At 43.9% G+C, this 13331-nt stretch overlaps 1 protein-coding gene across 1 annotated transcript in view; it reads right to left on the bottom strand.

Moving 5' to 3' along the window:
* Fnbp4 (formin binding protein 4) overlaps positions 1-13122 on the bottom strand; it is a 30074-nt gene extending 16952 nt beyond the window's left edge. Inside the window, exons 1-8 of the mRNA XM_028859400.2 lie at positions 12775-13122; positions 11786-11878; positions 8381-8517; positions 8022-8208; positions 6773-6920; positions 6563-6683; positions 4473-4814; positions 2230-2440 (exon numbers count right to left, since the gene is read on the bottom strand). Coding sequence (XP_028715233.1) covers positions 2230-2440; positions 4473-4814; positions 6563-6683; positions 6773-6920; positions 8022-8208; positions 8381-8517; positions 11786-11878; positions 12775-13081 — 1546 coding nt within the window. The 5' untranslated portion in view covers positions 13082-13122. The remainder of the gene's footprint in view (positions 1-2229; positions 2441-4472; positions 4815-6562; positions 6684-6772; positions 6921-8021; positions 8209-8380; positions 8518-11785; positions 11879-12774) is intronic.
* Between the last annotated feature and the right edge of the window lie 209 nt (positions 13123-13331).

Below are 13331 nucleotides of genomic sequence, written 5' to 3'. Positions count from 1 at the left end.
GAAAAGGTGACCACACCCAAAATCACATCGTTCTACTACTGTATTCACCTCACAGCTTCTGCTTTCCTTATCTCTTTACCATCTTCTCTTCCAGCATAGCAACACTTCCATTTCTTACAAAAGCTAGACATCAAACCTGGAATACATGGGATTCTTTACCAAATCGGGTGGAATAGGAAGAAAACTTTCAAAACCAGAGCAGCATCAACTTCAGGTGCCAGGCACAAAGGGTTATACCTGTCATTCTAGTATTCCAGAAAACAAGGTAACAAGGATCCTGAGCTTCCAGGCCAGTCTGGACTACATAGCAATTTCCTATCTCCAAAAACATCACCACCAATGCCAGTCATAGTGGTACATTCCTTTAACTCCAGCACTTAGGCAGAGGCAGGAGAATCTCTTTGAGTTCAAGGCCAAACTGGTATATATATAGGCTAGTACCAGACAGCCACAGAGGAAACCCCCTCTCAAAAAAATTCACCACCACCAAAACCCATCCAGTTACCTTCTTGAAGTGGCTAAGAACTACAGACAATCAAGATTCACAAAGTTGTCATCTACTCTGGATGGAAGCAGAGGAGATAGTGGGCCAGTGGAGGCAACCTGGCCAAGACCCCTTCTCTCCCTCCCTCTCCCTTCACAGGGCTTCACAACTGACATGGTAGCACACACCCATGACCTGAGAGGTGAAGACAGGAAAACTTAGTTCAACACCACCAAAAACTACACAAGGAGCACCAGCCAGACAGGGATACAAAGCAAGACAGTTTACAAACTCTAAGACAAAACCAAAGTTAGAATATGATCTCACTTTGTAGCCCAGGCTGGCCTGAGCCCTGTGCATCCTAAGTGTCAGAATTCCAGCCATGGACACGGACAGCCTTAGGATGCTATTGTATCTATGTGTGTTGTGTGCACAGGTGGAGGTCAGAGAACAGCTCTGTGAAGACAGTTCTCTCCTTCTACCTTTACACGGGTCCCAGGGATTGAACTCAGCTCATGACTACATTGTTGCACCTGAGCCATCTTACTTTTTATTTATGCCAGCCCATATTTTTTTCTACATTTTCAAATGATCTGAAACAAAATCGACTAGTCTGGCTTTTTGTTTTTGGTTTTTTGAGACAGGGTTTCTCTGTGTAGTTTTGGTGGTTGTCCTGGATCTCGCTCTGTAGACCAGGCTGGCCTCGAACTCATAGAGATCCGCCTGGCTCTGCCTCCCGAGTGCTGGGATTAAAGGTGTGCACCACCACCGCCTGGCTAATAATTAAATCTTAAAAAGAGAGAGAGAGAGAGAAAGAGAGAGCGAGCGCAGTGTCTTCTGGTAAGTATATTGAAGAAAGGTTTGGTGCTCAAATCTTACTCCTAATTTTCCAACACAAAATTAGGGTAAAATGTAAATTAAAACATTAGATTTATTTGGAGTTTTCTGATGAACTGGGAATTGAAATAAGGCCTTTTCTACCATACCGAGAATGAAGACAACTTGGGTCTTACAACAAAATTAACTTGTCTACCTACCCATTATAAAGAGGGTAACTTTTACAGAGAATAGAACCAAGAGGCAGACTGGGCTTGCTAGAAGTAGACCTTTGCTGTTCACCGAGAAGCAGTAAGCAAAGGAGCATTCCTAGGTCTTATACACAAGTCAGGACAATTTTGCCGCAAGTAATGAAACAGGGGCCAGTGTGGCTCAGTGGGTAAAGGAGCTTACTGTGCAAGCCAGATGACCTGCATTCCATCCTTAAGAGCCCATGTAAAGGTAGGAGAAAAGCGACTCCTCAAAGTTGTCTTCTCATCTACACAAACACACCATGGCACATGTGCACGCCCCCCACGCATTTCACACATACATAATAAAAGAGAAAAAAAGAAACAAAGAAAAGGCAGGACAATCTTATTTCCTGCTACTGAAAACAGTAGTAATCCCTATTCTATAACAAATATAGGACCCAACCGATGTCAACCTCTCAAATTCTTGCATCTCTACAAGTAAAACAAAAAACCCAAGACATGTGGAAGTAAGCTACATTTCCAGAATTTCCCAAATAATAAAAGCGCATCTCCCTGCTATTGTGTAAGAAGAACAAGAAGGCTTATTACCCAGTTCAACTGTTTCTGTTTACTGTTCTCTAAGGTCAGTGGTACTGAGGCTTCCTTGCCTGCTTCAATTCCTAGCACAAGAGAGAGGGGTGGGGAAGGAATTCGTTGATGGGAAGCATAAATTACCAGTTTCTCCATTTTCTGGAGTCTCTCGTCCAGTTTTACTAGAACTTCGGCTGGTGGATTCTGGACTGGTAGCTCGAACAAACATCTTCCATTTTCCTCTTTTAGACATAAGTCTACGCATTCCATCCTGAGATGCTGGCTGGCTGATATCAGAACGTGGACTAGACCCTGACACACTACCATCTCCTTCTTCCAAGGCTCGTAACTCTGCCTACAAAGAATGTGTTAATAAAGTTAGCACGACATTAATTACTTATCAACAGTAAGTACTGTAGTACCAAGAAAGACGCCATGAGTGTTCTTGGAATTTAAAACTCTTGAGAAGCAGCAGCATTTTTAACCACTTTCCTTCACAGCTTAATATTATGCTCAGTATTCTTCTGCTATTAATAAATGTTCATTCACAGGGTCCTGGGTTTGGTCCTCAGCTTTGGGGAGAGGAGGGGGAAACATGATGATAAAATAACAAAAAAGATGGGCAGTGGTGGCGCATACCTTTAATCCCAGCACTCGGGAGGCAGAGGCAGGTGGATCTCTGTGAGTTCCAGGCCAGCCAGAGCTACACAGAGAAACCCTGTCTCAAAAGACTGAAAAAGGAATAAACAAATGTTCATTCACAATTGCAGTAACAAATTGTGAATGGACTGCCGGGCGGTGGTGGCACTCGCCTTTAATCCCAGCACGGGGGAGGCAGAGACATACGGATCTCTGTGAGTTCAAGGCTAGCCTGGTCTACAGAGGGAGATACAGGACAGGCACCAAAAGCTACACAGAGAAACCCTGTCTCAGGAAAAAACCAAAAACAAACAAAAAATGAATAGGGGTGGGTAGGTTCTATACAGTCACAAACATACAAACCTTCTGACATGCACACACATAGTGGAATAGTTTTATTAGCTGGTCCCCTATGGATTCAAACAGGGAAAGCTTCAGGTTACTGACTCATGTTAAGATCCTGCTTTGGGCTAGGCAGTGGGCACATGCCTTTAATCCCAGCACTCAGGAGGCAGAGCCAGGTGGATCTCTGTGAATTCGAGGCCAGCCTGGTCTACAGAGTGAGTCTTGAAAAAAAAAAAAAAGATCCTGCTTTGGGGCTGGAGAGATGCTGCTCTTCTAGAGGTCTTGAGTTCAATTTCCAGCAACCTCATGCTAGCTCATAACTATCTATAGTGGAATCTGATGCCCTCTTCTGGCATAAAGTTGTACATGCAGATAGAACACTTATAAATTTTAAAAAATTAAAAAAAAAAAAGATCCTACATCTTACTGGACTTTTTAAGAGAGCAGCAGATGACTACCTCCAAAAAGGGGGAAAAAATGACAAAATCTTTTAAAAAGGAATATAGAAGCAGATGTGGTGGAACACGCCTATAATCCCAGTACTCAGGACACTAAGGCAGGAGAAACACAAGTTTGAAGCCACACCACTTCTACCCCTAATAAAGACAGACACAGGAGATTCTAAGGTCAACTTAATTCTTCCATTATCTCACAAGATCTATTTATTGGTCAATAACTACCAAAAGCATCACCAGAAACAAAAACAACTCTGTAATTCATTAGCTTAGAAAAAGCTTAGGGAACTGGAGAGAGAGTTCAGTAGTTCTGAGTACCTGCTGCTCTTTAAGAGGACCTGGATTTACCCAGCACCTTCATGGCAGTTCACTATCATCTGTAATTGTACTTCCTGGGACCTGACCCTCCTGACCTCTGCAGACACTAGGCCCCATAAATGTGCACAAAATCCTTATATATTTAAAAAGTGAATCTTTAAAGTTCAGCCTAACACCCCGAGTACAACAGTAAGGGGAGGTAATGTCCCTTAAATCTGTGATAGTTAATCCCCACGGTCCACTTGACAGGCTCTGCAATAACCTAGGAGACTCATCTCTGGGTAAGTCAGTAAGGGGGGTTTTGAGAATTTTTACTAAGGGAAGACCCATTTTTAATGTGGGCAGCATCCTGCCATGAGCTGGTGTGTGTGTGTGTGTGTGTGTGTCCGTCCTAGAATGACTAAAAACACGGGAAAAGTAACCGGCCGAGCACCAGCACTCATCCTCACTTCCTGACTGTGGACATCCACAATCCAAGAACAGCCATGGTCACTGCCACACCTCCTCCACTGGGACGGTCTGTCCCCTCAACTGTGATCCAAAACACATCCTTCTTTCTTCAAGGCATTTATGTTCAACACTGTCATGGCAAAGAGAAAGGCAACTAATTAAAAAGTAGTCAAAACTTACTTTTTTCCTTTCCAAAGCTAGCTCCAGCTCGAGGGTGTCCTGCTCTTCCTCCTCCTCACTTTCTCCAGACTGAACAACACTGCAGAGATCCTCCTGACAGGGGTCTTCCAGGCTGTCCAGTGTGACTTCCGGTGCCTTTATGGCCGTCTCCGTTTCTTCTGCTGCCATGCTTGTTTCCTTAACCTCTGTCCCTGGATCTGCTTCTTTACAAATGACTTTCCTTCTCCATCTCTCTTCCTCCTCTTTCACTCCCTCGGGCAGTAAGGGAGCGAGCAGTGCTGCCGCCACCCCTTTCCTTTCCTCCTCACTGTTGGACAGAGCCTGGATCCCTTCATTCACTTCCTGCAAGAACAAGAGCATCGAGTCACACCTTCCACCACAGTCCCTTGGAATAGTCAATTCTTTCTATTAAGCTTCTTAATTACTGGATATTCACAAAACATAACAGCACGTTATACCACTGCACATACAAAAAGGAAACACTACTTTAGGAAGGCAGTGGTTGAACTACAATCTATTATCCTCTGGATATCAAAAGGAAGCTAGTAAGAAGCAGAGGCAGACATGACATCAGATTGTCAACACACGACTAGGTAATCTTTACCTTCCTCTTCTGTAAGATTGAAAAAAAAAGCTCATGTTTAAAAGGGAACTTAGAGGAGGCAGAGGCAGGCATATTTCAAGTTCAAGGCTAGTCTGGTCTACAGAGTGAATTCCAGAATAGCCAGGGCTGCATTGAAACCCTGTCTCAAAACAAAAACAAAACAAACTTATTCCATCTATTGGAATACTTAACCTTTTTAGAAATGTACAGATTACAAAAACAAAACAAAAAAAATTGGGGGTGTGTGTGTCTCACGTTAACCTAGGTTGGACTCAAATTTGGTATATAGCAAAGGCTATCTTTGAAGTTTGTAACTTTGGGGGTTAGGGATACAGTTTAACATGTGATGTCTAATATGATCATAAGTATTGACATTAGCCTGGTCTACATAGTGAGATCCTATCTCAAATAAATAAATAATGAAAGTTTAAATGCAAGTCTATTATATGAAGGCCTGCAAGAGGTTTCAATGGATAAAGGCACTTCCCAAAAAGTCTGACAAGCTGGATATGGTAGTGCATACCTTTAATCATGGCAGAGAGGCAGGAGGAGTTTACAACCATCTAGCACAGTGGTTCTCAACCTCCCTGATGCTGCAACCCTTTAATACAGTTCATGGTGTGGTGACCCCCAACCAGACAATTATTTTCGTTGCTACTTCATTAACTGTAATTTTGCTACTGTTATGAATTCAAATGTTAATATCTGATGTACTGGATATGTGATATGCGACCCAGAGGCTGAGAACCACTGATCTAGCAGAAACTAATGGGGAAACTTCAGCTGGAGTTCCCAACTGAGCCTTCTCTCCATGGCTGAATTTCCAACCTCTTGTTCCCATCCAGGCTTTTTTTTTTTAAATAAAGGTGTAAACCTCTGCTTGAAATGGGCTATTGTCAGGCAGTGAAGGTGCATGCCATTAATCCCAGCACTCAGAGGTAGAGACAGGCAGATCTCTGAGTTTGAGGCCAGCCTGGTCTACAGAACGAGTTAGAAGAACTACCAGGGCTGCACAGAGAAACTCTTGTCTCGAAAAGACAAAAACAAAATCAAATGGGTTACCTCCTAGTTGTTCTTAAGGACGTTTTTAATACCCTTAGCTGCTTGCTGTTTGCCCTTTTCACTGTTACAATTAGGGGACCAGCCTGCCACAGAACATGTAGATTTTAAAGGACATGATACATACACACTGGTCTGAAATGGGGCAAGAACCCAATTCCAGAGCCAGCTTCTCAAAAAGCACAAACAGCACAAGACAATTTATCAGTATAATGTACATGACAACTGCTCCCATGTCCCTCTAGATGGCTTAAGTAGTTTCCATGGCACTAAAACTCTGAATTACTAAAGTGGTGATTGGTAACTTCTAAATCTTGTCTAACACACAAACAGATCAGGTAAACTAAGAACACTTGTGCTGTGAAATACTATCTTATCAAGTTCTTAGATTAGAAAATTAGCAAATGCAGTAAGTTATAATACCAACCTTTTTAACTTCTCTTTTGGCTATGACTGGTCCACTTTTATTACTGGAAACAGAAATTGTTTTCTCCTTTGTATATATATCTGTATTTACCACAAAACCAGCTTCAGTACCTGTTACAGAACTGAGAAGGGAGTGTAAAGACAAACAAAAGGTAAATACCCACAGCAGCTATTTTCTCCTACATAATTTCTTCATCAGGTCTAGTCTTACCTGGGCTGGTAATGCTGTAATCCCTGCACCTGTGTGGCAAGATACTGCGGTAACTCCCAAGTCACTTCATTTGTTTGTGTGTTCCAATAATAATAGCAACCCGTGTTCTCATCCCAAACTTCTTGCCAATCTCCCATCTCAATTCCAACTATAAGAAAACAAAACATATTTCAAGTATATATTATATTACTGACTTCTATCCTAAGCCAGCTGTTAAACCATAACAACTTACACAGGGTTTTCAAATCTGTGTTGGAGAGTTTTAACAACATCTCTAGCATATACCACTAAAGAAAAACCCCTCTACATTGCCATACTCCAAATGTATCTTTAGATATTACTAAATGTTCCCTGTAAACAACTCCACACCAAAAGAATTATTTTTTCAATAAAAAAATGTATTCACAGCAGGGTGTGGTGGTGCCCACTTTTAATCCCAGCACTCGGGAGGCAGAGGCAGGCGGATCTCTGTTGAGTTTTAGACCAGCCTAGCCTACAGATCGAGTTTCAGGATGGCTAGAGCTATTACACAGAGAAACCCTATCTTGAAACACACACACAGAAATCAAAAATCACATTTGTGCACAGAATTAAAAACTGTCTGGGTGCTGGAGAGATGGCTCAGAGGTTAAGAGTACTGACTGGTCTTCCAGAGGTCCTGAGTTCAATTCCCAGCAACCACATGGTGGCTCACAACCATCTATAATGAGATCTGGTGCCCTCTTCTGACCTGCAGGGATATATGCAGGCAGAACACTATATACATAATAAATAAAATCCTAAAAAATAAATAAATAAAAGTAAAAATTGTCTGATACTCAAAAAATGCCTTCTGGGGACTGGAGAGATGGTTCAGCGGTTAAAAGCACTGGTTGCTCTTCCAGAGGTCCTGAGTTCAATTCCCAGCACCAACATGGCGGCTCATAACTGTCTCTAAGTCCTGTTCCAGGGGATCCAACACCATCAACACAGACATACATGCAGGCAAAACACCAATGCACATAAAGTACAGATAAATTATTTACATAAAAAAATGTATTCTGAATCCTCAACAATGGCTTTTATCACTCACCTGGCACAAGTGGCTACTGGTAAAGACCATCATTCTATCTACTAGCTTCCAAATACTATACTTAAAGGCCAGAACTCTCCAAAGGTAAAGCATCTGGCTTCACATTTATGCAGGCCAATGTCTTACATACCAATGAGGATTACTTTGAAGTCTTCTTGAAACAGGATCCATACTTACCTCCTGCCAGTGAACACTGGGTATCATAATGCCACCCTGGTGTCTGGGCTGAGTCTGTTCCATTTGATGAGGTGGAAGAAAGGGCAGGTGTTGCTGTTTCCTTTGGTTCTGGTCGAGGTGGAGTTGGAGGTGGGGCAGAAACTACCACAGAAGCTGCAGGTTGAGGTGCAGTTATGGCATCTATTTCCTATAGAATAAAAACAGCAATAAATGACTGGGCATGGTGCTTGTACCTGAAATCCTGGGGGCAGAAGTAGGAAGATAGGTGCAAATTCAAGACCAGCCTGATCTACATAGTTCCAGGTCAACAAAAATACTATTTCAAAGCAAGGAAACATACAAACAAAAGCATCACTAACCGCGAGGAAGTTGGCCAGTGTACTATCAATATCAGTTGACTGGTTTCCATTTGCCTCTTTGGATTGTGCTGTTTTTTCAGAAACATCACTCTCCTCATCATCACTGTCAGCATAAGCACCAAGTAAGCACAGACCTCCTAGAAATAAAAAGGAAAACATTAGTAACACCAACACCAATACATTCCATGAAGTATCTAAGAAAATACACAAGGGCAGTTAATAGCAGTTAATAGCACTTTAAAGAAAGACTATATAGTTCTTTTTATTGATTAGGTGTGGTATGCATACATTTATATTTGGATACACATGCACATGAAGTGGGGTCTCTTCTTAAACCTGGAGCAGGCTGTTCTAGCTAGTCTGGCTACCCAACTTGTTCTAAAGATTCCAACTCCTCACTGGCATTACAGGCAGGCCTACACCCACCAATTTTCACCAAGGTTCTGGGAATGCCAACTCTGGTCCTCAGGCCTTTGCTAAGTGACATCTCCAGCCAAATCAATGTGTTTGTTTGTTTTTTTAAAAATTTCTTTTTATTATTTTATTGTGTGCACGGTTCTTTTGTCTACATGTACATATTTGGCATTTGGCATGCCTGCTGCTCTCCCAGAAGCCAGAAGGCATCATATGCCCTAGAACTGGAGTTTCAGACAGTTGTAAGACACTATGTATGTACTGGGAATCAAACCCAAATCCAAAAGAGCAGCCAATGTTTTTAATCCCCCAGCCATCTCTCCAGGCCCAATCACATGGTTCTTTAATAAAAGAGTTAATATTTTATTTATTTATAAATTGGAACCTAATTTCAAAATCAGAATAATCACTAAATTAGAACTATGATTACAGCTTAGTTGAAAAATATGTACTCAGCATGTACAAGACCCTGGATTCCATTCTAATAACACCCACACTCACACCCACACACCCCGTTCTTGGCACAGTGGCACAAGCATGTATTCTCAGCACAAGGAAACTGAGACAAGATGATGATAAAAGCCAGGCACGAAGACACGTCTTCAATTCCAGCACTTAGGAGGCAAGGGCCAGCTGATCTCTACAAATTCCAGGACAGCCTGGTCTACATAAGGAGTTCTTGGACAACTAAGGCTGTATAGTAAGATCTTAGTCTCAAAAATAACACACAAAAATAGGGGAAGAGGGGGGTGTGCAAATAATGTAAACACAATGTATTCATGTGTGAAATTTTCAAAAGTAAAAGATTACTAAAAAATACTCAAACCACAAAGAATGACATTAAACCACCACAGATATAAATTATATAATATTCCTCAAGGGGTCAGGCTTGGTGGCACATGTCTTTAATCATAGCACTTGATTCAAAGTCAGCCTGGACTACACAGCAAGTTCCAGGCCAGCCAGAACTACACAATGTGACCCTGTTTCTACCCCCACCAAATCCTTCAAGATAATAAAGTCAATCTACACATACTTGATACTCTCCCCTAAAATATATCATGGATCGCTGAACCTCACTCTCTCAGAGTAACCACACTTGGTGATTAAGTATCTACTCAAAGTAGGTGTTATATACATCTGTTATTCTAGCACTTTCAAGCTAAAGAAGGACTGAACTTTGGGGTCAAGGATGGACTACTTGTGACTTCTAGGCCAGTCTGAGCTACAAATGGTAGCTCTGTCTCAAAAAATTAAAGTATCTCTCCGGGAGGTGGTGGCACACGTCTTTAATACCAGCACTCGGGAGAGGCAGAGCCAGGCGGATCTCTGTGAGTTTGAGGCCAGGCTGGACTACAGAATGAGATCCAGGAAAGGCGCAAAGCTACACAGAAAAACCCTGTCTTGAAAACCCCCCTCCCCAAAAAACAAAATACCAAACCAAAACAGAAAAACCGTATGTCTGAATTCTCTCTCTCACACACTCACACACACAAAATTTAACAAGATATATATATAAAATTTAATACTCCAAGAAACTTAGGACTACAGTAGATCCATTTTTTTGCTGAGAAAGTTTCAGCCCAATAACTGTCCTTAAGTCTTAAGAGTGAAAGGTAGACTGATGATTTGAACTCAGGTTTGCCAAGTTTACCATTGCTGCAAATATTCCAGCAGAGTGGGACTGGCAAATTGTATGGAGTGGGAGATACTTCAAGAGGAATTTTCAGCTTCTCAAATACCAACCAAGGCAGTGTGTTAAATGAGCGGGGTGGGGTGGGGCACACCTGTAATCATAGTACTCTGGGAGGTAAAGGCAGAAGTTATCAATAGTTAAAGGCCAGTCTCAGCTATACAGAGAGAGGTTCTAGGCCAGCCTGGACTATGAATCACTGTCTGGAAAACAACAACAAAACATGACCAAATCAATCACTCAATCAAGGGTCAAAAATGAAAAATAAGGCATAGTTGGTGCCCCTCAAGAACACCACAGGGACAAAAACAAAACAAAACAAACAAACTAGTGGGGAGATGGTGCAGCTTGTAAAATGCTTAAGGACTGGCATTCAGATCAGTTTTGGCCAATTATGAGGTGCTCATCTGTAACCAGAGTGCTGGGGTGAAATGGAGTGGTACAGACAGGTAAACTGGGGCGGGGAGGAGGTCTTGGTCCAGCAAGTCTAGCTCAAGAGTTAAGGTTCAAGATCACTTGAGACACTATGACTTAAAAAAAAAAAAAAAAAGTCATGTGGTGCAGCTTTGGAAGCATGCAAATTTCATGTGCTCACACAGACAGACAGAGACACAGACACACACACACACAGACAAATGGATTTGGGGTATAGCAGTAAGTAAGTAAACTGAAAATAAATAAACCTTTGTGTTTATTTCTGTTATTCTGTATGCACACAGAAAGCCTTTTTTTTTTTTTTGGTTTTTCGAGACAGGGTTTCTCTGTGTAGCTTTGCGCCTTTCCTGGAGCTCACTTGGTAGCCCAGGCTGGCCTCGAACTCACAGAGATCCGCCTGGCTCTGCCTCCCGAGTGCTGGGATTAAAGGCGTGTGCCACCAACGCCCGGCTCAGAAAGCCTTTTTAAAGTGATTTTTGTTAATCTATTTTTGTAAGGTGAGCCCAGAGCCTTGCATCTGCCAGGGAAATAAATACTCTACCACTGATACATAGTTTTTTTGTTTTGTTTTGAATTTATTTATTTTGTATACAGTTGCAGACCAGAAGAGGGCGGCAGATCTCATTCCAGATGGTTGTGATACACCATGTGATTGCTGGGAATTGAACTCAGGACCTCTGGAAGAACAGCCAGTGCTCTTAACCACTGAGCTATCTCTCCAGCCCTGATACATAGTTTTTATAAGCAATAGTAAATTAGCAACACTTACCCATCCAAACAGACAATCCAGGCACACACTCAATTTTAACTTAATAAAAGATATTTTAGGACAGAGGTAAAAGAACACCACAAAAAACCTATACCTGTTGCCTTGACGGCGGTGGGTCTGGTAGTCATGACTGGTTTGGGAGGATTCTGAACAACTTTGGGAACCTCCACCACCACTTCCTGTTCATCTGTAATTTGAAATGAACAAAAGGAAACGGCAATGAGTCGGTGGACCAGAGAAAACACGAGAGGCAATCAAAATTTGACCTTCCAGGCCTGGATTTCATCAACCTATAAAACCCGTGAGTGTCAGTGGTCCAAATCAGGAGGATGAAACACAAGCTGATGTAGAATTTTCCATTCATTTAGTGACATCGACAGTAATAATGTGAACATTATATGAAAATGGCACCTGTAATACTTAACAATTAAAATGCATAAATAAATCTGCAGGTTTCCACACATGATGTTCTTCCTATTACCGTGATTTTTTAACACTTCATGATGGTCCAGCTTTCTGGCATCTACCCCACGTAGTAATTTGTTACCCTTAACCCAAATACAGTTACAGGGAAACCCACAGGTTTTGTTACTTTCCTACAGGTCTGGGTACCGATGCTTTGTGCGGCATAAAGAAAAAAAGGGTTTGTTCACGTCTAAAAAGTGGCTATCTCAATTTCAACAAAACCGAAACCAAGTGTGACATGCCGAGAAGGCGAGGCTCAACCGCTTCAAGGCTCGCACGTGTAAATCGCCCTCCACCCTCTGCACCATCAAGATGGTAGGGGGTCACCTGGGGTGCCAGGCCTCGGTGGATTGATTGCACAAGCTCGGGGTGGGGTGGGGGGAACCCCTGCACCCGCAATGGCGCCTCCGATGAGTCCCGGCAGGGCCTTCCGCCGCCCAGAGTCCATGGCCGCTGTCCCGCGGACTCCAGGTCTCAGGCAGCCGAGGCGTGCCTCGCCCGCCAGGGTTACTCTTCCTCCCAGGGTCGGAAGAGGCACCTGGGAGGCCTAGGCCGCAAGCCCCGCGCTCGAGTTTCGGACGTCCCAAATAAAGGCAGGGGCACCTCGCGCGCCCTTACCTTCCGAAGGCGAGTCCTCTGGGGCAGCGGCGGCAGGCACCGCGGGCGACGTCGCGGCCGCCGCCGTCGCAGCCGCCGGGGCTGCCTGGTTGGTGGCCGCTGTCGAGTCAGCCTCGGGATCCGGGTCGGGGTCGGGATCCCGGCCCGGCGTGCTGCTCCGAGGACCTGGTGGAGAAAGCTGCAGGATGGGCCTGCGGCCGGGTACCGCCCGGGACTTCTTCCCCATCGCGAGCCCGAGCGCGAGCTGCGAGCGTCGGCAGTCCAGAGGGGCGGGCGCACGGGGCCCCGGTGCGTAATCAATATTCATGGACCACGGCGCCGCCTCCCGAGGAGAGCCGCTGCTAACCGGCACGGTGCGCTGCGCTTGCGCATGCGCGCGGAGCCCGGGCGCCTGGGCGGACGCTCCGCCCCACGCATGGAGGGGGGTGGGCCTTGCGCGGGGAAAAGGCGATTGGCTGTTTTGACTTTGAGAAGGACCCGGTAGCCAATGGCAGAGGGAAATGACGGGACGGCGAGCCAATGCGGAAGGGCCCGAGTTTTGCGCGACTTCCTCCAGG

Source organism: Peromyscus leucopus, chromosome 4 (genome assembly GCF_004664715.2).
Source record: "Peromyscus leucopus breed LL Stock chromosome 4, UCI_PerLeu_2.1, whole genome shotgun sequence".
NCBI lineage: Eukaryota > Metazoa > Chordata > Mammalia > Rodentia > Cricetidae > Peromyscus > Peromyscus leucopus.
Note: the sequence above shows the minus strand (reverse complement) of the source record. Positions and strands in the feature narration are given on the sequence as shown.